The following is a 27,895-nucleotide window of genomic DNA, read 5'->3' as shown; positions in this document are numbered from 1 at the left end:
CGCCGGCGGCCAATCAGCGCGCGCGTCTCACAGTAAAGTTGTTAACCCCCGACAGTAGCACTTTGCTTCCCACCTCCTCTAGTTTCAGCCCCGCTGTACATCGACAGGGAAATAAGAGTTTCCATCGAGAGAAATTCGCCGCTCGAGGCCGGACAGCGGCTCCTCCCGCCGGGGCTCCGCCGCCGTTAGCAGTCCGGCCGAATTCAGCCCGAAGCGGCGGCGAACATTCCTGCTGCGTCGTGTTGTCTGTCGTCTTTTTTTTTTTTTTTCCAACTTCTGACTTGCACAAATGTTCCCCATCTGTTTTGGAAGCTCCGACCCGTGTCCAGTGCTCGACTCGGTGAGTGGGATTTATTTATCTAAAAAGAGAGAGAGGGAGAAAGAAAAAAACTTGAATCGATTGTCGAGGCCCATCGTGATTAGTGTTTTCTGGCATCAGATGATTTCATACACGCAATCAAATTCCTGGCTGGTCAGCTGGATGCAATTCAGCAGCGAAAACACAAGTTCCCGATCACTTTTAGCCGGGGAAGAAGTGAGCACGCTGTCTCATCGACGGATCCTGGCCAGCAGACCCCATGTTTGACCAGAACAAAAACCCAATTCTCTAGTTGTTACATTAAATGGGGGAACCTGGAATGTCGGAAATCCGATCTGGGAATTTTGAGGGGGGTGGGAACCATCCGTCAGGAGAAAGGCGGAGGTGAGGAAACCAGGAGAGGCTATCAGACGTTTCTGTGTCATTTCTTATGTGCAGGTTTTCATCATCTTGCTTGGAAATGTAACATTGGAGGATCATAGGCTTAGGGTGTGTGGCTAAACAGTGCCAGGCAGCTCCTGTGGTCTTCCAGGGAACTGCCTGGCCCTGTCCTGCACAGATCTAGACCCTAAACTTAACCCCCCCGAATGATCTACCCTCCCAGAAGAAGGGGGGAGGAAAACCTTACATGATCTGACCCATTCGAGCTGCTTCATGGTGACTTGCAGTGGTTCCAGTTCTTAATGAATCCTGCTCCATGGTAAAAAGATGAGTCAGGATCTATACCACTCTTATAGCTGTGGATCAGACCATTAGATAGAATTTAGGTTTCTCTTTTGTTTTTCTGAACTCTCTAGCTATTGTGGGACAAACCCCACCCACATGGCCAAACTGTGAGCAAGCTCAAAGTATGTGAGGTATGAAAGTAGAGGTTTTACTCTGAGATGGTCTCAGCATATTTTTAGAAAAGATGTCAAGGTCAGAAAACTGCCTCAATCATTTTGGGATCATGGTGATCACACAGTGGGACTCTTTGTCTGCCATGATTTGCCTCCTTCTTGAACCATGTGTCATTTGAGGTTGAGGGCATGTTGCATGGCTGTAGCTGGCATGCTCAGTCTTCTTTTAGAAGAAAGCCAACGTCCACGTCTCAGTTTGAAAAGGAGGCCTACAGCCCTGCTGCTGACACACAGTCTCAGGACTGGAAATACAAACATGGGACGATGGAAACGAGCACCAGCCTCAATGAGCCGTTTGTAATAGTGGTCATATAAACCATCGAGTTCTGCTTATTCACCACATTTACTCCTCAAAATGATCTTTTTTGTTTTTTTTGCTCTTGGTTTTATGTGTCACATCATTTGTTACCACCATGACGCTCTAGAGTGGCGTAGAGGTTAGTGTTCGTTGCTCACTGCAAGATCATCCCTGGATTGACTGGATCTCTCTGTTTTCCCTGTGATGGATTGACACATTGTCTTGAGTTGACACTGCCTCCACAGCTGGGATTGGTTTTAGTGCTTTACAACCCTGAGATGTATGACGGTAGAGTAGCTTTTGGTTTATATTGACCTTTATCCGTAATAATGCTCTAGGTAACACAACACCGAACACCCTTATTGTCTCCTGTCTCAGTAGGTTACAGTTTCAATATAAAGTCAAGAACGTCAGCAGTGTTTTTATTTTAATTCTTTTTATGGTCGTCATGCTACTTTCGTGTGACACTTCGGCCTCAAATGTTCAGGAAAGCTTCCTTTAACAAAATTCACTTATTCCAGACATTAAACTTGAGTTTGCAGCTGGTTAAAAAAACGATAAACCATCAATAATACATATTACTGAAGCAGTTTGACTTGTTATGTGAGTGATATGAAGATTTTATTCACGCAAAACCCCACTGGTGGTTTCAGTGAGCCAGTCTGTGCTCAACCTCACATTTTGGGGACGATGCATCTCCACTACTAATGAACGAAATCCTTTCAGACTTTGCACTTTTGGTGATTTTAATGACCAAAACTTTCAGTGAAGTGGAACTTCCAAATGGAACTTGGGAGGAAAATAAATTCAGAAATGAGTCAAGCAATCAAATTCTGATGATGTGAGATTAAACAATTCAAGGGATTCCACTCCTGGATCCACCAGGAAGTGATGTTATGTGGAATGCCACAAAGCACGGGAAAAAAGCTGAAACTCACAACCGGAAATGGAATGGCGGCCGACAGTAACATACCTACTACCATGGCATTATACAGCACTGTCTACAGAGATGAGTCCCATGTTTTGTGACAGGGATTGAACCACTGTTCATGCAGTTACCACTGCAGTTTGGAGCAGTGGATCGGCCGGGACAAAAAATGCAATCAATTGTTTTTATCTCAATTATTCACAAAACAAGACCCACATAAAAGAAGCAGCAAAACGTTTCTGTTCTTGGGTTTGTTTTTACTTCCATTCAAACATAAATGCTCGCGAGACAGAGACCTCTCCACCACCTTTCCTTGGACTCCAGAAACAGCGCAGAAGTGGTGAAAGAGTCTCCAGAAAGCGAGAAACTGACGTCTTGCTCTGGTTGTGCAGTTCTTTCTGTATTTGGTCACGTTGTATTCAAACTGGTCAAGAGTTCACCTGGTCTGGCCCGGACGCACCGGACTGGATCAGTAGAGCTTTCAGACCGACTCAAACCAAGAGGACTGTCTCAGGAAGTGAACCCTCGTCTGGTCGAAACGGGCCAAACAAAGCGCCTGATAACAGTGGCTCTTAAAGCTAAGAAAGTCAACATGCTGGTGTATTTACCAATCTGAAATATTTTTCTCACTAGCTGATGGAAATTTCAGTTACCAGAATGTTCCGGCGTTCTTTCCTCTTGGAGACCAAATATCAATTCTTTTTGGTGATTCTGAAACTCAATGTGAAGATACAGAATAATCACATTATTTCTCAAAAAAGGCCATCAGTTTTGTTGGCTATCCAACACTTTGTTTTCTGAATCGTCATGTATAGAAAGTGCTTTTCATTGAGTTCTTGAAATATGGTGTAAATACGACTATTGAGACACTGTCTTCCAAACACAACAAACCAAATGGCATGACCGGTGTGACCCCAGCCGGGCCGTATCAGGGCCAACAATCACCATCAGCTGGTAGAGCAGTGTTTTACCTGAGGCATTTTTCCCCCCAACCTTCAGAACAAGTTGTTTTTCGTGCCAGATGCAGATGAATTAATAATTAATTATCACTTGTGTTTTAAAGTCTTTTCTCTTCTGTGTACTTGCAGGTCCATTTGGGAAAAGTTATGGATATATTGATGAAAAGAGAATTTCTGCTGCTTTGGTTTGACTCGGGCTAAAGACAGTATGATCTTCATCATCATCAGAAGCTGCAGCAGCAGCGTCTACAGGTAAGGTTTGTTCATAGAAGACATCACGCTGCCTCGTTTGGCTTAAATGAGTGTGAGTGAGGTTTCTTTGTCTTGGCGTGTGTATTTAGTTCAGACTGAGGAGTGTGTCAGCTGTCTTCTTACTTCATGGAACCATGCATGTAGTGTTGTGATCTTTTCCTTGTTGGACCAGAAGAGGGCAGCATTGCTCACATGGTTTCACCTGGAATAAACATGAGTAAAGGTTGGCTCAGGATACCAGGTATAAGGTTCAGACAATCCAAGGCTGTTTATCAGTTCAGTTTGCAGGAACAGAAGTTTCTGTTGTCTGAAATGCTTTGGTTGGTCAGTTGGTTGGTTGGTTGGTTGGAGGGTTTTGTTATTACAGAGATGAAAACTACACTACTGTTTCCATCTTTTTGATGGAAAAAGGAATTATGGCTAGAGTTTACAAATGATGTTTAGATAGTTTAAGGCTTTTTAAAGGCTGGAAATAAGGCAAAATTCACTAACAATATTTTAATTTTAATGTACAGAATGGGGAAAGCAGGTCTCCGCCAACACTGTTTACAGTGGAGGTGGGGAGCTGCTGACCTCAACTGGGGATATTGTTGGACGGTGGAAGGAATACTTCGAGGACCTCCTCAATCCCGTCGCCACGTCTTCCGTGGAGGAAGCAGAGGCTGAGGTCTCAGAGGTGGACTCGTCCATCACCCAAGCTGAAGTCACTGAGGTGGTTGGCAAGCTCCTCGGTGGCAAGGCACCGGGGGTGGACGAGATTCGGCCTGAGTACCTTAAGTCTCTGGATGTGCAGGGACTGTCTTGGTTGACACGTCTCTGCAACATCGCGTGGCTGTCGGGGACGGTGCCTCTGGATTGGCAGACCGGGGTGGTGGTCCCCCTGTTTAAAAAGGGGGACCGGAGGGTGTGCTCCAACTATAGGGGGATTACACTCCTCAGCCTCCCTGGGAAAGTCTATTCCAGGGTACTGGAGAGGAGGATCCGACCGATAGTCGAACCTCGGATCCAGGAGGAACAATGCGGTTTTCGTCCTGGCCGTGGAACAGTGGACCAGCTCTATACCCTCCATAGGGTGCTCGAGGGTTCGTGGGAGTTTGCCCAACCAGTCCACATGTGTTTTGTGGATTTGGAGAAGGCATTCGACCGTGTCCCTCGTGGTGTCTTGTGGGGGGTGCTCCGGGAATACGGAGTCCGGGGCCCCTTGTTAAGGGCCGTCCGGTCTTTGTATGACCGGAGTAGGAGTCTGGTCCGCATTGCCGGCAGTAAGTCGGACCTGTTCCCGGTGCATGTTGGACTCCGGCAGGGCTGCCCTTTGTCACCGGTTCTGTTCATAATCTTCATGGACAGAATTTCTAGGTGCAGCCAGGGGCCGGAGGGGTTCCGGTTCGGGAACCACAGGATTTCATCTCTGCTTTTTGCAGATGATGTTGTCCTGTTGGCTTCATCGAACCCGGACCTACAGCATGCACTGGGGCGGTTCGCAGCCGAGTGTGAAGCGGCAGGGATGAGGATCAGCACCTCCAAATCCGAGGCCATGGTCCTCGACCGGAGGAAGGTGGCTTGCCCCCTCCAGGTTGGTGGAGAGACCCTAGCCCAAGTGGAGGAGTTCAAGTATCTTGGGGTCTTGTTCACGAGTGGGGGACGGATGGAGCGTGAGATTGACAGGCGGATCGGTGCAGCGGCTGCAGTGATGCGGTCGTTGTATCGGTCCGTCGTGGTGAAGAAGGAGCTGAGCCGAAAGGCGAAGCTCTCGATTTACCGGTCAATCTACGTTCCCACCCTCACCTATGGTCATGAGCTTTGGGTCATGACCGAAAGGACAAGATCCCGGATACAAGCGGCCGAAATGAGCTTCCTCCGTAGGGTGGCTGGGCGCTCCCTTAGAGATAGGGTGAGGAGCTCAGTCACCAGGGAGGAGCTCGGAGTAGAGCCGCTACTCCTCCACATCGAGAGGAACCAGCTGAGGTGGCTCGGACATCTGTTTAGGATGCCTCCTGGACGCCTCCCTAGGGAGGTGTTCCGGGCATGTCCCACTGGGAGGAGACCCCGGGGAAGACCCAGGACACGCTGGAGAGACTATGTCTCTCGGCTGGCCTGGGAACGCCTCGGGATCCTCCCAGAGGAGCTGGAGGAAGTGTCTGGGGACAGGGAAGTCTGGGCATCCCTGCTGAGACTGCTGCCCCCGCGACCCGGCCCCGGATAAGCGGTAGAAAATGGATGGATGGATGGATGGATGTACAGAATGGAGAAAATTACCACTCCTGAGCTTTCACTTCTTTTTTGTGTTCCCTTTTGTGAGTGTGCATATCTAAATGAGGACAGATCTAATTGAACAATGTATTTGTATAAACTGTAGATATTAAGCTTGAAGCCTTTGCCGTTTGGATGGAGTGAATCCAAGACAACAGCTTGCTGTTCAAAAGGTGTGTGCATTTATTGCTCCAAACGTCAACAAGCTTCAACTCACACGCATATTCTCTTCACCTGGCATCTTCGACAGTCAAAACTATATTTCCTTCTGGGCAGAAACACCTGCCAGACAAAGATTGGTTTCTTATTTATACATTTGTGCTTATTGACTCCTACAGAAAGTTATACAACGCTACTTAAATTGGATGCATCAGTATCAATTTGTCATGAAATACTTTGTTTAACCTAATGTGTAATTTTGATGAAAAACTTAAAACATTTTAAGTAACTTTAAGTAATATTCTATTTTAGAAACATTTTAAGGAATATTTTAGTTTGTTGTGATAAAACAAAATTTCAATAATTTTCAGTAGTCTTAATTGTTGGACATATTTCTGTTTTGTCTTTATTTTTTATAAGGGCATAGCTATAAACACTTGACTGTAATTAATTTATTATTGCTGATATTAAAATGTTAGTTTTAAGCTGTACTGTTTTCTTCATATCCTATTAGTCCTTAATTTTATTATTATTTTTGACTTTTAATTACTTAACTTTATAACTATTTACATTTACTTTTGTTTGTCCTAAACAATAAATGTATTTACTCACTGTAGATATGTAATATTTATGTTGTTTGTAATCTAGGGTTAGTGCTAAACAATGTTTAGTTAATTTCTGTAACAATTTTTTTTAATAGACATGCATATTAAATTATTGTGTAATAAAATTACATCACTTCAATTGAAACTGTAGTGTTTCATTCATATGCCATTAGGCTCCTGTTTTTTCACGACTTCTTCAAAAAATTAAATCATTTCACTTTTCTTAGTTTTTAAAGTTTGTACTGCATATTTCTTATAAATATGTAAATATTACAATAAATGATCATCGATTAGATATGTTAATTTGTTCGAAATATAAATGCATTTACATGTGCATGCATTTTTATGATAGTTTTGTTTTCATTGTTATTTTTACAAATATTGAATTGTGTGATTTAAACAATTGAGCTAGTATCCCACTTTTTCATCTCCTATGGCTCCTTCTTTGTTTGTAATTTAGATTTTTTTTTTTAATGAATTTTGTCACAAAAAAAAAAAAAAAAAAAAAAAAAAAAAACAATTTTTTCAGTTCTGTTGGAATTTTCAAATTTGTTTTTCCTAACCTGTTTTGCTCTATTTTTACATTTTATTATCTTTTTTCAAAAAAAGCAAAACTTATACATTTATATTTTTATTTTCTGTATATGTGCATTAAGCATAAAATTATCACATGATTAAAAAATGTTCAGGCAGTTTCATCTTATTTCCTCCATATTTAAAAATTTTGTCGAACGTTTGTATTGCGCTTTCCAGAAATTGAAATGCTTTCCCTCGTAGTAATGTTTTTAAAGCTGGTTTTTCCTTAACATAAAACGTTTCTTAATTGTATATTTGTGTAAATATTAGATTATGTGTCTAAAAAATTGAGGTAGTTTGATATGTTGTCTTTTTTTTTAAATGTATTTTTGCGTTATGTTGAATAACTTTGGTCATTTCCGGACATTATTTTTGAAAAATGATCCATCTGTATTTTTATATTTATTATCTGGAGAAACATCTTGCATCCGCAGTGCCCCATTTTTTTAGATTTATATAAATTAAAATTTTTAAACTTTTTTTTGGATTTTTGTCTTGGTTTGTTTTTTAAATGTAAATTTTTTATGTGATATTGCGTCATTTCTGTAAATTTTTGCGTTATTTGTGTCAATAATTGACGTGTATGTGTGCAGTTAGTTTGTGAGGGGCCCCCCTCCCTCCTTCCCCCCCCACACCCACGCAACGCGCAAGCGCCCGGGCCCGCGTGGGAATGGTCGGTCCGCGAGCTGGGGGTTGGACCGCTCCGAGCCAAACCGAGCAAAAGAGTTTTAAATGTCCGCCATGTTGTCCATGGCGCACTGAACCAGCGGTAGGGAGCGGAGCGTCGGAAAAAAACAGTCCGAGAGAGAGCGACCGAGATCCGGGCCTTCCCCCGGCTCCGCTGGCGACGCCCTACATACAAGCTAGCGCCACTCGAACGTTAGAACAGAGACTAACCGCACAGAAACATCCATGAAAGCTCCACTCGGCACCGTGGCGAATATTAGGAGATCGGATAGATTTATATTGCATCTCGAGTTGTGAAAAATGAGTAAATTGTCGTTTCGGGCACGGGCGCTGGACGCTTCCAAGCCACTACCCGTCTTCCGTTGTGAGGATTTACCCGACCTACACGAATATGCATCAATTAACCGGGCCGTGCCGCAGATGCCTACGGGGATGGAGAAAGAAGAGGAATCGGTATGCTTTCACCGTTTGAATTTATTTCATTTTTACTCGATCTGAGGCGTCCCTCTTTTTTTTTTCTGCGCAAGCCTTCCACAAAATGGCGGCCGATTTTTCTGAGGAGAAACGCGACGAATTTGTGCCGCAGACGTCCCTCACCGGACCCGGGGACACGGTGCGGGGCGAGCGGGCCGCCGCGGAGGCGTTATCGGGTCTATTTACCGAGTTTGGCCGGCATATTTGTGCGTGAGGTGATTTTGTGAGTACAAAGGAGTCATGTGACCCGGGCTGCGCCGACATTTTGTGTGGAGTGTCGGGACGGGCCTGCTGTTGGCGTAGTAGCGGGACACCGGGGCAAGGGGGAGCCCGTGGTTCCAGGTTATGTGGCATCCGAGCCTCCTGCAGACATGTCAACACCGGATCCCGTTAAACTGCCTTCACCGGGACACTGTTGATGGTGCTGCGCGTGTTTGTCGTGCACGGGATGGTGCACATTTCTGCATATGGGCGCTTTCATGTCACTGGATGTGGTTCATGTGCTGCTGCAGAACCTCTTGTTTATGTGTTGTTTGAGTCTTTTAATGTGCCTTTTTCTAGTGGTCAGTCTAGAATCTCATCTATCTCACGATGTTGTAGTGGCTTGACAGGGAAGGTTTATTAAGTGTACTTTTGAAGGTAAAAAGCAACCAAATTCAAACAGATCGTGGAGGGCAGCAGCTCTGCATGTTTTCTCCCTGCTTCAGCACAGCTGATAATAATGAGTGGTTCATTATCAGGTTTTCTGCAGAACTTGGTGATGGTTCCTTTATGAAATTTAGGTGTGTTTAAGCAGGGAGACATGGGAAGCATGCAGAGCAGCGACCCTCCAGGATCTCGGTTTGAGACCCCTGCTCTAAACTCCGTGTTCCCAAAGAAAGTGATGTTTTACATCTAGCACCTGCTTCTGAATAAACAAAGTCTGCTTCGCTCTTTTGCGTCACACCCGGTGATGTGATGGTCGGGACGGCACAGGGTTGTATTTGTAAGCCAGCCTGCATCCCCAGCTCTCTTTAAAGTGATTCTTCTGTAGCTGGAATTGTGTTTTGATAGTGATCCATCAGAGGTTTGTATTGCTGGGTTTCTTTAGGTGAGTGTTGTCTCCACGCTGGGTGTCAGGGGTTCAGTGTGTCAGATGGCACAGCAGGCTGGCAGACCAGCGGCACGTGGCGCTCTGGAGGAGATCAGGGCGGCCTGAAGGAAAAGAGGAAGGGGGGCTTGCTGTCGCTTCAATGTCTGGGCTCCGCTCAGCTGGAGCACCGGTTATGTAACAGCCTTATTATCATAAGAGGTGGGCTAAGGCCTGCTGCGTGCCAGTGAGTTTTCTGTGTCAGACTGGAGATGTTTTGAATCTTTGTTTTCCCACCAGTGCACTGATGGACTCATTGATCCACACAGGATATATAGTGCCTTACATTTCTGGAAATACACTTGACCCACTAAGCTACAATTGAACCCGGATCTGGAAGAAATATTTATTCCACTTTCAGCAAACCTCAACCACACTGACCACACATTTGTTGGATGAGTGGTCTGCAGGGAGGATGTGTGGCGTCTCCCGTCACTTCCTGACTGTTGGCTAATAGAAAGCTTTTAACAGTGAGCACCTTGTCTCAGACCACAGAGCGGCTTTCAAGCCTCAGTATTTGCTCTGTCCACCTCGGTCCAGAGGTTTTGGAATTCCCGGGCAGCGTGGCTCGGTCCAGATACCTGACATCTCTGAAATTCCCCGTCCTGCCTTCAGCACGTGCAGTTTGTTTGTTTTGGTTCGGACACTTTGCTTTGTGTTTACGTTGGGGTGAGCGCGAGGTCAGCGTCTGCGGCCCCGGCGGGAACCCGCAGGCATCTGTTGTGTTTGCATCGCTGCCAGACCCAGTTCCTTCGCTCGTGCACACAGACGCGAGGTCTGGCCGGCCACCAGTTTCTCACCGTGTGACCTCGGCGGAGGGGAAAGTGGGTCACGTCACCTGTCCCCAAGTCCTCACAGCCAGTGTGCTGTCCAACCCAAAGCTGTCTACACCAGCTGTTTTCCCCGCCATTTTTCTGAGACTGACAGCTGTATTGTCATGGATGTAAGCTGTATAGGAGATGCCTCAGCCCAACACAAGCATTATTGTCTGAACTGTAGAGTGGCTACGCTACTTAAGCATTCATCAGAAATAAATTTTTGTAGAGTTGAGAACGATTCATCTGTTTGTACATTTGAGTTCCCCTTGTACTGCACAGGTAAAATCTGTGGTTCACAGGTCTGCCTTTCAATTTTGGAGAAAGTGTAATGGAGACACAAACTTCAGTACAAAATACACAGACGTTTGTCTAGCTCAATAAGGATGCCAACAGCTTTTTATCATTTTGAAGGGCTTGGCTTTGAGAAGAGTAGTCTCATCCTCTGCTTGCTTTAATAAACAGCAGGAGAAAAAAATACACCGTTGTTCATTTTTTCGCCCCATCATGCCAGGTGTTAAAAAAGCGATTCCGCTCGCTCACTCTGGCCGTGCATCCCTCCGACAGACCCACCAGACAATCCCCCCTGCGGCTGTCCATCACGCTAAGTGGCATTTACAGTGTCTGGGACAGTAGCTGTCAGACGAGGCTGCGAGAAGGTGGCGGAGGCTCCGGCAGCCTCAGCAGACCTGACAGTGATCGATGTGGTCATTTTGAAGGACTATATCTGGACTGTGTGTGGGCACGGGTTAACGCGCTGGATTCTTACTCTGAGCCGGGGAAAGTAAACAAACACATGGCTTGATTTAGGCTTGGCAGGAGGCGCGTTTTTGCTCAAGGCCGTTGGTTTTATGAAATTTCCCCTCAACCCCTCCGACGGAGTCGTCCAGGGACGTTGAGTCGTTCGCCTGCGGGGGGGGGGAAACGGTTCACTAGGACTCAGGAACGTGGAAGGTCACGTAAGCGTGCAGACACAAGAGTGTGTCGGGGGCACGGCAGGCGCTGCAGACAGGTTGAACGTGTTACGGCGTCTGCTGTGCGTCCAGGCGCCCCGAGGGAGTGGACTGGACTGAACTTCTCGTCTCGAGTGCTTCCTCCAGCCGCATCATCACAACAGATCGCAGCGCCACATGGCGTGATAAATATAAAACTGAAGCGCCTCGAGTGCAACAGGCTGCGTGTATGAAATGGTTGGTCCTAAAAGTCCAAATGGTGTTGATGAACACAGCGCTCCGGGATGTAATAAAATAGATTTAGTATATTGCAGGAGAAGTGTTACAGATGACTGCAAAACACATGATGGTGTAATGGCAGTCAGACATTTGCAAGAAAACTTTATGAACACCTTTTATTTCATTTCAGCAGGGCTATCAAACACATTTAGGTTCAGCTACCGCATACGGCTCGGCTTTATCTAGAGCAGGCTGAACCAGGAAAATAGTGCCATATTAACCTTTAAATTTTAATTTGGCAGTTTTTCGTTGTTGTGGTGCAGAGCAAACGTGATGAGAATGCCTGTATATTCGGAAAATCAAACAAAAAGGCAATTTTAATGTCTTAATAAAACTTCTGTAGCTGTTGAATTATGCATGTTTGAACAAACTCACCCTGGCAGCACGGCTTTGAGGCTAGTTTGATGGCAATGAGTTAGCTAGTTTTTAATGCAGAATCGAATTGGCCCCCTGGGGACAAATAGTGTTTTGAATTGAATTACAGATAGCTCAGGTCTCAGTGTCGTGTTTGCTACACTCAAGAAACATGTTAGAAAAACCCAGTCAATGTTTGTAGTGTTTACAATTTGCTTGGTGGTTTGCTTGGCTCGATTGGAGCCTCTTGCGGGCCGATTTCAGCCCACAGACCTTATGTTCAACACCCCTGCATTACAGGAACACACATGACCAGCACCCAAGTTTTTGTAACGTGAGAAGCTTTTAGGTGTAAGAAAATTACATATCCCTCCTGTTGGAGGAAACCTTTGGAGTAATTTGATCTTCTACATGTTGTTTATCGAAGGAAAAGCTCTTCTTGTCATCAGGATCTGGTGATTTGTATGGATATCTGACATGTTGACTGGGGTTGGCCGTGCACAGTCAAACATGGTGTTTTCAAGGTCTTCACAAAAGTGTCAGGAATCCTGCTTTAAAGCGCTCTAGCATTGAGAAGTCAAACTCGTCCGTTGGAAAAGGAACAATTGATTGTTTTTGTTTGTTTTGTTGATCCGTATGTCTTTAGGGGAAGCTATACACTTAACCGATTGAGCGGTGAAAGCAGTTTCCTTGAGGCTGTTACTTGGAGCCAGGGGCAGGTTACATTAAAACTGAATGTACTTGATGCCGAGCATTAAAGTCGTAATAGCATGTTTAGTGCATCTTAGGAGCTTCCACACCACCAGAAAAGTTGTTTATTGTTCAGAAGTTGCACTTTAGTGATGGCAAAGATTGAAGTGCAGCGATTGTCTTTTTTTGTTAAAGCAGTTCTTTAGTCATTGTGGAAAATTACATAATGCGAGGCGTGCAATAAATGGAGAGGAATGGTCGTTCTGTACATTTCGCCCCAAGTTGTGCAGTCATAAAGCATGTGGAATTAGCAGTTAAAGCCATGCAATCATCGCAAGTGTCTCTTTCCTAAGAGGAGGCTGATTAGAAGAACCAGGATGGTGCATTGCTGTGCAGCTGCTCGTGAAAAGGGTCTGCTAGATGACGACACGCTCTCCAAACATTGATGTGCGATGTGTCACATGTGATTGATGCTATATTTAACCGCATTTGTGACGCCGAGCATCCATGAGATTGGTGCAAGTTAAGAAGCTGGAGACCAATGCTGCTTTCAATTTATCTCCCACGTTGGGGCGTTTTTGAATGGCGTCATCGTAAAATCATGAAAATGAGAAATAAGGATCCTGTTCATGAAAAGTTTTGGATCACTAACAAGCCTCATTTATTCTTTTTAAGTATTGGTATGGCGAAACCTGTGGTAAATAGTATGAACTGTAGAGCTGAATCTGAATTGAGCTGTCTGGAACTGTCCCTGTAACAGCAGCACAGTCGCCCGTCTCTGCTTTGGCTGCAGAAGTAGTCATTTGTTTTTGTAGCAAGCCCGTCGCATTCTGACAGCGTCACACTGATTTACTCGCTTTCTCTCTGACTCATTCATTCACCCGCCCTTTCTACTTTCCCATCACGCTGCCACCGTCTCCCTGGCCCCTCCCCGGCCGCCGCAGGGAAAACAATAAACACACACCTTCCCTCCCGAGAGCTGCCGTAACGAGGCCGGCAGCATGCTGCCTTGTTGACAGACTGCCTGGCGGTGGCTCGGTGCCCAGATCGGGGCCAGAGGCTTCCACCGCCACTGACTGGGACTGTCTGCCTTTACTCCGGCTTTCCCCACCGTCAGCACGCTGGAGAGCAGGTAGATCAGGCTCAGTGACAGATATTGGGAGGCAGAAATGGCGTCAAGTTTCCCTTCCTGTTCAGTGATGATGCTGATCGGATAGCAATTTGGATCGTTTCATTCAGGGGCTTTTCAGTGAGTTCATGAAACGGTCAACTCCTTGACAGTCAGGCTAGCTTCATATATCCTATTGAGATCTTTTTAAAAGGTTTTTATTTCCAAAGTCTTTGCAAACACTACAGGAATTGTTTTTTTTTAACATAATAGTGATTTCAGTCATGTATTCATAGTGAAAGCAGATCTCTGAAGTTTTTTTAATTGCATGTCCACCGTGTCACTTCGGGAATGTTCTGCAGCAAGAAAGTTTTTGAGCTACAAAAATGCCAATGAGATAATTTGAATAGAAATTGTGGACTTTCTGAGCAGTAACTTGTGATTTTTCAAAGTGGAGAATCAGTTGGCGAAAATAGAAATCCCTTCCAACCAGTCAAACGCTCTACTGAATGCCATTAATTATCTAACGCTCGAATGGTAAATAATAGAAAGTATTTAAGGATGCCCTCTCACACATGGATCTGGAGGGGTTCCATCTGAGAGCATGTTGAGATGATTACATTACTGCAGTAGTTCCAGTTTATCACAGAAGCTTTAGTGACTTCCCACAGTCTCAGAGGTGTATTTCGAGGATTTCTTCTTTTATCTTTCACTGCAGTTTACACGTTATTTTATCAGACCAGACCAGCTCTTTCTCCTTTCATATCGGCCTGGTGGTGTGGAGCGGATGAGTTGCTTCACGAGTTCGCTCGCCTCACCTCTGCCCCCGTGTCTCCGCAGGAACACCATCTCCAGCGGGCCATCTCGGCGCAGCAGGTCTACGGTGAGAAGCGGGACAACATGGTCATCCCAGTCCCCGAGGCGGAGAGCAACATCACCTACTACGACTCCCTCTACCCCGGGGACTACAAGATGCCAAAGCAGCTAATTCACATACAGCGTGAGTGTGCGACGTGGCAGTTCTTAATGGCTTCATCTTTTTTTTTTTCCCCCCCAATTACCCTAAAGTGGCACCTGGGAGTTGTTGTGGGGAGAACGTCTCACACTATCTGTTGCTCTTGGCCTGTGTTATCTTTCTGGATCACGTCCAGGCCCGGAGCGCTGTGTGGGAAAGCTATTCTGAGCGAGTCAGTGACGCAAAGAAAATCTGACCCGAAGTGACTCGCCGCATTAAAAATGAAGGGGTTAATGAAGAGATTTCCCGGTTACAAGGGCGAGGTGCCGTGCTGATGGGCTATAAAGCTAACTGTCCGAGTGGCAGGTCGGTTTAGCTTTAGCTCCTGACTACTATTCATCCATTGACCGCATAGGGCGCCTGCTTTGTGCTTTTATGTTTGTGTTTTAGTAATGATGTTAAAGGAAATGCGTTGGCTCAGTTGCTCAGTTCACTGGTTGCTTCTGTTTTACAAGTGGTTGCCGCTGTTGGTTTTGGAGGAAAAGCAATTTGCTGCACCCTGCTATCAGCCGAAAGCTGGGATGACAAATGCTTCATGTTGTCATACTGCTGTCAGGCTAAATTTTGTTGTTTGAAGTATGTATAAAAAAACTTCAGTGTTTGGTTTACTCTGTGCTTGGAAAAAAGAAATTAAAATCTAATCGAAAGTCATTGTGTATGCGCACAAAGATGCTGAATAGTGAATGCAAAGCCTTATGGCAAGCAGGCTGCTGTTCACTTCTGTCAATAGCTGTATATCCCATCTGCCACATTCAGCAGGCATCACAAGATGAAAGTGATTTGCTTTAATTAAATCTGAACCAAGGTTTTTCCCAGGAAACCGAAGCAGTGAGCACTTTGACCCGCGCTTTGTATGTTCTGAAATTGTAAATACAGTAGCGAAACACCTTTGATTTCTCCAAGACGAGGCTGTGTTCCTGCAGCGAGACACTACCACTGCTGTATTAAAACAGGCACAGCCAGCTGAGAGCTTCAGAGCAGGCGTGTTGATTTAAATTAGCCTGACGCTGAACGGTCTTGTCCAACTGTGTGGCCTCGGACAGATTGTGAGACAATCAGGTGCGTAGCCTGTTAGATTGTCTGACACAGGCAGTGTTTTCTTCCTTCCAAATTTACCTGCCTCAGGCCCTGTTTACACAACGCTGTTTTCAAGTGAAAATGCTAAACTTGTGAGTTTTGGGTGTTTGTTTACACTGCAGAGGTGCTGAGAGCCGCTGAAATAAAACTTTTTGACAACAGCTCCTATACTGGAGCTTTTTGACAATGCTCCTCTATGTAAACAGGAAAATGCAAATTGTTGAGAACTTAACGACTGTGCATCACGGCCGCCGTGGATAGATCTTGTGCACATTGTTAACTGCAGGTGCTGTTTTTAGCCCACCCAGCACTGACTGGCAGCTTCTATAAAACCCAGACTTCTCATCGATTGTTTTCAATTCTCACGTCACCACGGAGTAAGCACTATGAACCTCTTTAACTGAGTTATTCTCAGTGGGACCCAGACAGACGGGAGCTGTTGGGAATCGGCCTGTTTTGTCTGCGTCTCATGTTGAATCAGGGGTGTTTTCTGTAGTTTGCGCTCCGGCCCTCCTCCAGGTAGAGCTCGCAGCTTCTCAGCTCTGTTACAGATAGGCTGCAGCTGTTGATCGGTGTTGATCAGAGCTGTTTTCCTTGGTTACGGCGTTGTCTGTCAGGCTCACGCAGATCTGATTTCCTCATAGGAGAAAAATTCTAACATCTGCTTTGAATCTAGTGAAAACACTGAGGCCACATTAGAAAAGAAACATTGTTTACATGTTAGCTTTCTGCGAAGAGTTGAAGAAAATGCCACTGATGGTCTGTGCCGTTGTTTCAGAATGATTTTTAGACTGAGCACAACAAAATCTGGAAGCAGCTATATGCATTTATGGAGCCTCGGTAGTCTACTTTCTACTGCATGTCTTTGGTGAGTTTCTTGCTAGTTCAAGTGATACGACTGTTACTTCGGCCTTGACTTCATGGATAGTTCCAACATCTAAAGTTTCACACGAGGTCAGCCTTTTGCAGTGTGAGACAGTGAAGTGATGTTGGCCAGTAACTGGCTCGCCATGGTGTATCGCTGCCTTTCTTCATTATTCAACTAAGCAGAGTTTTGACTTTGGTCTGCAGCTTTCAGCTTGGACACGGAGCAGCCGGACTACGACCTGGACTCGGACGACGAGGCCTTCGTGCTCAAGCTGAAAAAAAAGATGGAGATCAGCTTCCTGCAGTTTGAGGAGATGATTGACCGGCTGGAGAAGGGCAGCGGACAGCAGGTCAGACACACTGAACACACAGTCCTCACAGAGAGAGCCCAGTTTGTTCCCGCTTATTTGTTTGTATTTTCAACTTATGCCCTGTCTGCGCATCGCAGCTTGTGAGTCTTCCCGAAGCCAAACTGCTGCTGAAGGAGGACGACGAGCTCATCAAGGAGGTGTTCGACTACTGGAGCCGCAAGAGGAAAAACAGCAAAGCCAACTCGCTCATCCCCAACGTCAAGCAGGAGAAGCGAGACGGCTCCAGCACCAGTGACCCGTACGTGGCCTTCCGGCGGCGCACCGAGAAGATGCAAACGAGGAAGGTCAGTGGTCTCAGGAACCCTTCACTCTACCAGTCGTTATGTTATGTCCGAAATCGTTTCCCTTTATTTACTTTTCATTGATCTCCTACGTTGTGAAATTTCTGTATGTAGTCAACCAGGGATTAGATTCGTGGCTGCAGTGCTGCCAGCTTGATGCTCTGCTATGATTACAGAGAGTGTTTTACAACACCTGAATGTGACGGGCTGGTGTCAGATGAAAGTTGTCCAACTTTCCAATTACAGAATGTTTGGCAGGATCTGTCGTACCAGTCTAGCAGCATAATGCCAGTGCAGCCAAGAAACTCTTACTGGCGAGTAACTTGGAGCTTCAGAGGCTAAAATTGTGCCTATTAGAGTAGAAACTCAGGTCTTTGTTCATATATAGTTTACGATGCACACCCAAACTACCAACTTAAACTCCATTCATTTTCACAAACCGATCTAACTTTGCACTTCTTTTAAAAATGCTGTTACCTCATGTGTGTGTGATCCTGAGGACTCCTTGAGATTCCCTCTCAGCTCTTATGAAGGATCTCTCTGCCACCATGTGGTGGTTTGAGGAAATCATCTTGATGGAAATCTTGTGAACTTATCAACAGTTTGTTTCCAGCCGTTTACATTCTCATGACACAAACCCAACTCTGTAATGCTTATTTCAGTTGCAAATATCAGATTTTTAATAGGTGTATTGATAATATTGTTTGCATTCTTCTTCATCCTCAGAACCGCAAGAATGACGAGGCGTCCTATGAGAAGATGCTGAAGCTTCGCCGAGATCTGAGCCGAGCAGTCACCATCCTGGAGATGATCAAGAGGAGGGAAAAGAGCAAACGGGAGCTGCTCCACCTCACACTGGAGATTTTTGAGAAGAGGTGAACTTTCTACTCCCAGAACTACACACACTTGACAAAAAGATGACCGACACTATCATTGACTGACCTTCAGTTGTTTACATTTCTCCAGGAACGTCATGTCAGACTTCGGCGGTGAGGTGATGGCCGAGGTTCTGGCTGAACGGGCGCTGGTGAGGCCGCAGATCATCCCACTGGTCCCACTTACCAACCAGTACCGAAACCAGGACCACATGGACCTCAAAGACTACAAGTCCAAGGTGGGCCTCTCTAACTCTGACGCTCTGAATGTGCGATTACACTGCTGTCATGTCAAACAAGTGTCCTGAATGATGTACAGATCAGCGTTTCAGCAAATATGCTCACATTTCCAAGCACAGCGCTGCTCAGAATGACGGAAACTAAAGTGAAAATGAGGAATGTTTTAGCATGATGAGAGGTTGTTCTTGGATGACCGAACACAAGCGAAGGTTGTTGTTTGTTTCTTCAAGTCTTTGTTTTCCGTCTTTCTCCACAGCCTGAGAAGGCCGAGGTTCCCCGGCAGAAGAGGAAGTATGAGAAGAAACAGAAGGTGCTGCCTCTGTCGTCAGGAGCTCCTCACCATCCAGGCCCTGTTGTCTTCAACGCTAAAGACCTGAACCAGTACGACTTCCCCAGCTCGGACGACGAGCCCTTCTCCCAGGTACTGTACAGCCAGCGCTGCCACTCGCACTCCGCCTGCCTTTAATGTTTCTCATCAGGCCTTTTGTGAAATATTAGCAGCGTGCATCGTTCTGGAATGAGTCTTTTTAAGCGAGTGGCAGCCGTCGTGTCCTGATAAGGCCCACTGGCCACCAGGTTAATAGAAACTGCTGAACTGGTGAGGTTTTTGAATAAGGGAGGATATTAAAGTGCTTCTGTTCGAGGATGAAAGTTGTGCTGCTATAATTACATGGCACAATGAAAAATGGCACCGGGTTTTGCCATGGCATCCAAAATGTAGCTTGTATTTGCAGAACGTATTCCCATGGCTGCATACAGCCTCCGCTCCCCGCAGCATCTATAGGAATGTAACGTCTTTGTACAAAGCACACAACACATTGTGGAAACGGTTTATTACAGTTTGTGTCACTCTCCTGCTGCACCGCGCTGCGCCTCCCCCTCACCTTTTCTCCGCTTTAATTGGCAGAGTGATTTTACAGACAATACGACCTGTCAGCACTTCGTTCCCCGCGCTGCTGAATCCGCTCAGAATCACTAAAGCCATGCACAAACAATTTCCAGCCCCGTCCTCCGGCTCCTAACATCCACCTGTGACCTCTTTTTGTTCACAGCTGCACTCAGGCTCTTCTGAAGCAGAGGAAGAGAACGACCCAGACGGTGCCTACGCCTTTCGTAGGAAGGCAGGCTGCCAGTACTATTCTGTAAGGGTCTCACACACACACACTCTGACTGCTATCCACTCACTTTGACATTCTGCCATGCATGCTTGTGGATGTTCACTGGGTAAAACATGCAGCTCCTGGTGCAGATGTCAGATCTGTGCTGCTGGTTTTGCTGATGTTTGCCGTCCGTCCGTCTCCAGGCTCGTCAGGATCGGGTGGGCAGCTGGAAGTGGTGCGGTCCCTGGGACGGCGGTCTGGCCGACAGTCGCTTTCGCTACAGCCTCACCACGCTCACAGTGCCGAGGCGGTGCATGGGCATGGCCCGGCGGCGTGTGGGACGAGGCGGCAGGTCGGTCAACCTCTCCCTTCTCCCCCGGTTCATTTATGTTGGGTTTTGAACAGCGACACAATCAGCTGGGTAAATATAGAAGCCAGTGAATCAGAAGAAGCCTGTTCTCTTATTGTATTCTGCCAAACTCGTGCATATAAACAGTTTTATGCAGTAAATGCCAAATGTTGCAGAGTAGAGAAAAACCTTCAATCAGGAGCTGCGGTTTTGGGTTGAAGGAAATTAAAACTACTGTCAGGTGATAGTTGTGAAATATTTAACATTTTTGTTGTATGATTAAGCTTGTTGGATAACGACTGTACTTCTTCCTCTCCCGCCTCCAGGGTGTTGCTGGACAGGGCATACACAGACTATGACAACATTTTCCATGGACTGGATTCAGAAACGCCCGACTTGCCTCTTCCCTCCTCACCTGCTGCTCCGCCTCCTCCTCCTCCACCGCCGCCTCCTCCTACTGCTTCACGCTCACCGGCCACCGACAGGTTTTCCAGTACCTCAGAAACAAATACCTCGAACAGAAGTTCCCTCAACGCGCCCCCCTCCCCCTCCACGCCCCCCTCCACGGACCTCAGTCAGATACTGTTGAATATAAAGTCGTGCCGATGGCGGCACTTCAGACCACGGACACTACCACTACACGAGCTGGACAATGCCCACCCATTGTTCAGGCGGCTGAGCCGAGGCCTGAAGCGCCCAGCCTGCGTCTCCTCGGCCGGAGGGCAGCCCTTCGGCTGCCAGCGCCCGGGGAGGGTGCTCCCTGCTCCCGCGCCCGTCGCCGGTGAGTGGCTCCGACTCGCCGTCCGGCTCAGTTCTGGGACCCGATGCCAGCGTGTTTGGATGGGTTTGACGTAGGAACACACAAATACCGATACCAGCATCCGGTCCGATGCTGCACCAAGTACTCACACGGGTAAAAGAGCCCCGATGCAACCCAGAGGGTGTTACAAGACGACGTCTGTCAGCAGGTAGAAAAGAGAGGAGGAGGAGGAGCAGCAGCAGCGGCTTGCAGGTTTTTATTACTGAGCAAAACTGAGGACAGACTGTAAACTATGTTGTGCTAGAATACCAAGAGGCTGGCGTTACACCTCAACTAAATCACCAGAAACATTTGGACCAGCGCCGACAGCCAGATGCAGCTGGTTTAACTGCTATACTGGGCTCACACACACCAGTGGTGCTACACATAGTTAAAATTTGACTAACGCACTCATTAACAGCGAGCCGGAATGTGCGTCGCCGCACAGCGAGCTCGGTCTACCGCCAGCGGTGCGTGCCGTGCACGTGGCGTCGACGCAGAGGCCGTGTGGAAACGGTTCACAGCACAGCCTTCACCTGTAGAATATGAATGAGGCTTCTTGGCGTTTAATAACTCCCCATAACAGGGCTGGTATTGACAAACAGCTGAAGGTTAGTGCTCGTACTTGTCCTTGGTATCGGTGCGTCCGCAGTTGGAGCAGTCCTCAGTCATGTGGGTAGTCTGAGTTCGAGGGAGAGATCAACCCTGTAAATGAAGTTCTGAATCTTTTAACGTTTTCCAAAACGAGAAGGAAATCCCGAAAGCAAGGCTGGGATGCCGAACAGACGTAGTTATTCTCTCAAATAGACGTCTACTTGTTCTCAGTCATGATGGGAAGAGGAAAACAACCAGAAGCAGTTTCTCTCTGGAAAGCTGCTGCTGTGCTGAAACTACAAAAACGGCTGAAAACAGTGTTCTCGTTCTGATCGGTTTCACTTCCTTTTTTATTGCCGTTAAGTATTTTTGGTAAACACAGTAACAGTGCTGGATTTCCAGTTTTGATTGAAGGAGATGAGTTTGGGGAAAAAACACAGCTGCTTCCAGATGGAGGCTGTGTCTTCAAGATGTTCAGGGAAGGACGAGGATACATGAATGTTGTGAGATACCGAAATAAGAGACAACGCAGGAAATCAATCAATATACCTGGAAATATGTGAAAAAGACTGCATCAGTAGAAAACTTGTCTGAATGGTCTGCTGAGCAAAACACAGCAGCCAGTCCAGACGATGCCGTTTGTTCTCCTCAGTGTGTGAGTGAATATTTCCTGGTGGCTGGTGTTCATATATTAGTGTTCGGTAACGTGAAATGTCATCCAAGGTTGAAAATATTCGGTTTTCTTGAGTCCTGATTGTCGGAGTGAGACGAGAAAGGCTTCGGCTTTTGTTGTGCGTCACGACTGACGTCTGAGAAACAACTTATTGAACAAACTGAAGTGATGAGTGACAGTTACAGCTGTTTTTGTTTTTGTTTTTTTTTTTTCTGCCCCCTTAGATCCTTTTTCCAGAAAGCACTGTAGGAGTTAAGAGGAAATGTGAAGGAGAGATTCTTTGGATCAGTGCTGCACTTCCTGTTGGTGGAGTTTAATGTTGTTGATGATTCAGACTAGTTTTCCAGAGTTGCTTCATCTGAAGCGGGTGTAGTGAAGCGGGTGAAAGTTTCTTCATATGAGATTCTCATGGTTCCACCTGTTGGGACCAAATAGGAGTAAAACAGCAGATCTTCTCCATTAAAAACAATCAGCACTTTCAAGTTGATGGACTACAGAAGCTGGTTTGCTGAGTTTTGCTGCTGGTGTTGAAAGGGTGTGTGTGTGTGTGTCTAACGAGGCCGTCTCTCCATCTCAGCTTTCACAGCCGAACAGTACCAGCAGCATCAGGAGGAGCTGGCCCTGATGCAGAAACACCAGCTGGAGCAGATCCAGCTGCAACAGCAAGCCAACAGCACCGCCACTGCCAACAGCACACAGGTCAGCACACATACACACACACACACTCTGAAATAACCAAAAGCGAACCAGTGTGTGTTTGTGACCCAAAGCGTGTCTCCCAGCAGGGCCTGGCGAACACACTGGACCAGGCCGGCGCTCAGTTCGCCGCCTCGGCCCTCGTCACCGCCGACCAACTGCTGGCTCTGAAATCCAAGGAGGAGCTAGCCCTGGGAGGCGGAGTCAACGGCGTCCTCTCCCCCTCAGGTACGACGCCTCCGGCCCACACAACGCGCTCCAGGTTTCAAGTTCCCCCCTTAACCCCCCCCCCGAGTGATGCAACACAATGAGTCAGAGCAGACAAAAGCAAACAATGACGGCAAAGTAATGGCTGCTGTAAAACTCCTGATGGAGCGCCGAGCCGATAACGACACAGCGCCGCTGAAACACAACCTGCAGCAGCAGCACAGCGCGACAACTGCTGCTTTTTAGCTGATCAGGAGTCGGGAAGGAGTTTTCTCCAGATTAAACCACTAAAAAGTGAATATTAGTTAGTTCAGGTGAAAATTTAGTGACGTTTCTAATTTCAGACCCTACCCCCTGCCTCACCTTTGACCCCCTCCCCGTGCCCGGCCCCTTTCTCCACCTCCAGGTGTCTACAAGGGCTTGCACCTCTCGAGCACAGCGTCCCCCTCCCCCGCCGCCCCGGCTCCCCCCGCCGCCGCCCCGACCCCCGCACAGCTCCACCCCTGCACCACCACGAGCTCCGCCGCCAGTAACAACAACGGCACGGCCCACCCGGCCGCCGCCGCCGCCAACAGCGCCGCCACTCAGGTCCTGCTGGGCAACAACAACAGCCTCCGCCTGGGCGTCCCCGCCGGCAAGCGCATCCACGCCCCCCGCACGCTGAGCAGCGCCATGTCGACCTCCGCCTTAAAGCTCGCCCACACAGCAACCGCCAACTGTCAGAAACCCAAGGTCACCACGGCCTCGGCCTCGCCGCTGGGCATCGTGCCGAGGTGAGCAGGATGTTTATATATTTACCCAGTGAGCTCTCAGATCTGGAGACATACATGCAGCATATAGAGGTTCAGCCTGTCTGGAAACGGGTAGAAAGAAGTGAGGAAGTATAGCTGTTTGTATTTGTCGCTTTTATTAATATTTAGATTTAAAAAATTAATCAGATCTTGAGTTTCCCAGGAAATTGTAGGTTGTTTTTTTTTTTTTTTTTTTTTTTTCGAACATGTTAGGATTGTTCACATTGTAAAGTTTCTCTTTTCATCCTGGACCCTTCGGGGCGGTTTTAACGGCACGTCTGACCGCCTGTCTGTCGTTTCTTTCTGCCCTCAGGGAGAATCACGAACAAGACAAGCCAGCACTTAACAGTCTATCAGAGAACACAGTGGCCATGGAGGTTACGTAGCCTCGCGCTCACGCCGCAGGAAGCGTGACTCCTTTCCCTCCTTTTTTTTTTTTTTTTTTTTTTTTCTTTTTTTTTTTTTTTTTTTTTTTTTAATATATTTTTGTTTTAGGTGCTATGCATCATTTGTTAGTCGTGAATGCAAGTGGCGGCGGAGTGAGCACGGCAAGGTTGGGTTTCCACGGCAACCGTTTTGGGACTTAATTGCAATGCTCGTCTCGTACAATTCCCCTCTCGCCCCCCCTCCCCTCCCCATTTGTTACTGTTAATAAGAGATCGTCTGTAAATTCTTAATATGGCAAATATATGTACAGTACTGCATATTTGTAATACCCCCACCACCACACCACCACCCCCCCACCCCCCCCCCCCCCCCACCCCCACATTCTTGTAAATAACATTACTTGAATACAGAATTGTTCATTTGTGATGTTTTGCACTCGAGATATTAAAAGAAAAAAAAAAACAACTCAAAATTAAAAAGAGAAAACGACAAACTGCAACTGGTGCGAGTGTGAGGTGTGAACGGTGAACCCCACAGATGTATGTCATCACATGCATGGTGCAGAACCTGCTGTTTGATCTATTTATTGTGCCGTGTTTACAATAATCTTTTTTTTTTTTTTTTTTTTACCCCCAATACATATTTTTATTTTATTTTTTTAATTGGTCTTTTTTTTTTTTTTTTTTAACACTACACTGTGCCCCTCCCCCTCCCCCTCCCCGTGCTGTAGTCGGTGTTAGCTAGCCTTCCTCTTTCGTTTTGGAGATGCGAACATGGCGGCAGGCTCCCCGTTCTCCCGCCGTGTTGCGTCGTGTGGCGTCGGACCCACGGAGACATGCGTGCGCACACTGGGAAATCCGTGGCAGTGGTGGGTCAGTCAGTCCCCGCTAAGCTCTTCCATACATACGATATTCCTGAGACAAGTAACAAAACAATGGGGACGAACACTTTTCCCACAAGCTGCTTTCCACTTATCTAAGCACTATATGATTTTTTTTTTTTTTTTTTTTTTTTTTTTTTTTTTAATTGATTGATGCTGCTTTTCTATGATTTTGGTCACTGGTTTGTATCAGACGGCCTATTTTCGTTTAGATTTCTCTCAAAAAAAATAATCCCTGCCCCCCTCCTTTATCATTTTTTAAAAAAAAAAATAAATATTTTTGTATCGCCCGGTTGTGTTTGTTTTAAATATCCGCACGAAAGACATCATTCTTTTGTTACTTGTTGATTAAGAAAAAAAAAAAAAGCAAAAAAACCTATAAGGGAGTTTAAAAAAATGCAGTAACTGACATTTATTATCATTCCAGCTTCTAATATAATAATTACAAAAGAAAAAAACCTGTAAAATTTAAAAGATTGAGCTCTTTTTCTTTATGAAAAACTCCAGAAGGCTGAAAGGCCATGAAGTAGTTGTCGGGTGCCTTCGTTTGGGGGGGAAAAAAATCAACAAAAAAACAGAATAAAAACCTGAAAAAGTCTCTTCTGTGAAGAGTTTGGTACTGAACAAGACTACTTGTAGTTTCTCTCTGTCTGTACCAGGATCCCAATGCCCATTCCGATGGCCCGGTTGATTCATGACGTCTTCTTTTTGTTGGTTCTGTTTTTGTAGACCCTTCAAACACACACGAGAAAGATTTGAAAGAAAAAAAAAATCCTCTTGAATTGTCACGAAATGAAATAAAAATCCAGGGCATTATGTGTTTTGAGCAGCATGTCTCGTTTTTGTTTTCTCCCCTCTTGTCGTCTCTGTCTTTGAATGTCTTTAAGGAGCCTGAGTCTTTCACATTTTGACTTTTTTTCTTCGATACTTTCCGTAGGTTTTCTTTCCACTTTGAATCACTGGAGATCAATATCTGCACCTCTTGATGTTTTGCTCTCTCCGTTCAATGTTTTGATCGGAGGACACTTCTTTTCAGCAATATACCTGAGTGAAGCTCAGCGGTGCTTTGAACAGAAACCGAAGCTGCAGCCGGGAGGAGTTTACAAGGTGAATCGGCGCCACATCATTCAGAGAAGCGAACGGAAGAAATCAATTAGTTTAATCACAAGTAATAAAACTATTATTACTGCTGGGTTCTCCACTGCCTCAACACTCACTCAGTTTTATTCTGTCCTGGTTTGACTTTGAAAGTTTTTTTTTTTTCTTCTGAAGACTGAACTTTACAACTTTGAGAAAACTAAACTTGCACTTTTCTTGATGCTCAGTTAAATGAGTGAGTCTCTGCAGCCTCCGAGCTTCATTAAAACTTTCCCAGCATGGTATGTTCTTTATTAAACCACTAAATGATGCAGGACAGGCGGGTTTTTACTGTTAACCCAGTCCAAAAATATCAGGTTTGGACTTGTAAATATAATCACTAAAGACTGTCACTGTCTTATTACTTTTTTTATTTCATTGAACAAAGATATGAAACGAAAGATGCAGATATGTTTTCATGCATTGAAATAATGAAATTCTCTCATTATTGGCTCAATTCTGTCTGTTACTAGGTTTTATTTGGCTCTTAGACTCCAACTCTTCATCTTTTTTATCATTTCTCTGATGGCTTTATTGATTTTTTTAATGTCCAGCGAATCATATTTAGATGTGAAGAAATAAATTTTCACGTTCAGTGCCTTCTAAAAATGTGTTAGATTTAACTCCTGAAGTGTCATTTTGGTTTGATAAGAGTTAGTTTCACACACAGCAGTGTTTATCTCAGGTATTTATTCTCAGCATCTGCAGTTCGGTCCAGTACAAGAAGTAATGAAAGTGCTGCTGTGTCTGCACCTTTGTGGAGGGAGATGCTCCATATCCTGCACTAAACTCGCTATTACACACACACACACACACACACACACACATACAGCTACCAGTTGTTTATCAGACTCTGTGCACTCAGCACTTTCCTAAAAGTGTGTAGGTGCTGGAAGTTTGATACAAAAAAAGCAATTGAAAGTTCTCACATTGGGTGAAAGAGCTGAAGGAACTCTTTTGGAACTAAAAACCAAATCTGAACTTTTAAAACTCAATTGAAAACAAAAGAGTTTGAAGTTTACCTGTACAGGTTGTCGTTCTTCCAGGTTGGAGATCTCTTGAAGCGTCAGATCGACTCAATTCATATTATTTTTTTAACTAAATTGGGAAATTTGATGTGAAAATCGGGAACTCTCTTCTCCTTCTGTTCCTGGACTGGCCGGCCTTAAATACTGTTGCTGTGACTCCTCCTCAGTCGAACGTGCACGAATTGGGAAGAATCAGGGAAAACATTTAAATGTAAATTCTGCTTCTTGGGGGTGAGTCAATAAGCGCTGCATTGTAAATGAGCGGAGTCCGCAGCGGGAGGAAGCGCCTTGGCTTGCACGTCTGATTTCATCATATTTGGATCTGCGCCTGTAGTTGCTTGCAGCAGGAAAAGAAAAGTGCAAATGCAAAAAGATGTGCAAGAAACTGACTCCAGTTCTTTGGAAAAATGGTTCAAAAAAGGAGAGTTTCTGTGCAGACATGTTACAAAAATGTGAAGGAAATGAGAGAAATAGTTGGGACGCACACACAAGGCTTGGAAGATGTGAGAAGCGTGTTTTTAATTTGCTCGTCCATACATGTTGGTTTTCTAGAGCCAGGCCTGGACGATTCCTTTCCCCACCTTCAGATTTTGAGAAAGATGATCAGACTTGAAAGCTGGCAGGTCAAATTCAAAATTTCAGGTTCTGAACTGAGTTTACAGGAAGCGCAACGGGAACCAGTCATCATCCTGACGCACTTTCAGAAGCCTTTGCTCCATTCACAGCCAACAGCCAGGCTTTCTGCGAACCACGTTTCTATGGCAACAATCATTGATTACCATGGATAGAAGAAG

The 27,895-nt window shown here is 45.8% G+C and overlaps 1 protein-coding gene across 3 annotated transcripts; it reads left to right on the top strand.

Moving 5' to 3' along the window:
* The first annotated feature begins 30 nt into the window (after positions 1–30).
* LOC115405084 (enhancer of polycomb homolog 1-like) lies at positions 31–25,394 on the top strand. 3 transcript variants are annotated; one of them, XM_030114537.1, is made up of 15 exons: positions 31–340; positions 3,533–3,655; positions 14,575–14,734; positions 16,898–17,043; positions 17,142–17,348; positions 18,072–18,220; positions 18,312–18,459; positions 18,717–18,881; positions 19,513–19,602; positions 19,764–19,912; positions 20,236–20,690; positions 22,553–22,674; positions 22,758–22,899; positions 23,285–23,651; positions 23,983–25,394. In XM_030114537.1, the coding sequence occupies exons 3-15, from the start codon at positions 14,635–14,637 to the stop codon at positions 24,053–24,055; spliced, it is 2,313 nt and encodes a 770-aa protein (XP_029970397.1). In that variant the 5' UTR covers positions 31–340; positions 3,533–3,655; positions 14,575–14,634; the 3' UTR covers positions 24,056–25,394. The 3 variants fall into 3 exon arrangements, with proteins under 3 accessions (XP_029970397.1, XP_029970395.1, XP_029970396.1); XM_030114535.1 differs by lacking the exons at positions 31–340; positions 3,533–3,655 and adding an exon at positions 7,964–8,385; XM_030114536.1 differs by lacking the exons at positions 31–340; positions 3,533–3,655 and adding an exon at positions 8,233–8,385 and having other exon boundaries at positions 22,761–22,899.
* The last annotated feature ends 2,501 nt before the right edge of the window (positions 25,395–27,895 follow it).

This window comes from Salarias fasciatus, chromosome 18 (assembly GCF_902148845.1).
Source record: "Salarias fasciatus chromosome 18, fSalaFa1.1, whole genome shotgun sequence".
Classification (NCBI taxonomy): Eukaryota; Metazoa; Chordata; class Actinopteri; order Blenniiformes; family Blenniidae; genus Salarias; species Salarias fasciatus.
Note: the sequence above shows the minus strand (reverse complement) of the source record. Positions and strands in the feature narration are given on the sequence as shown.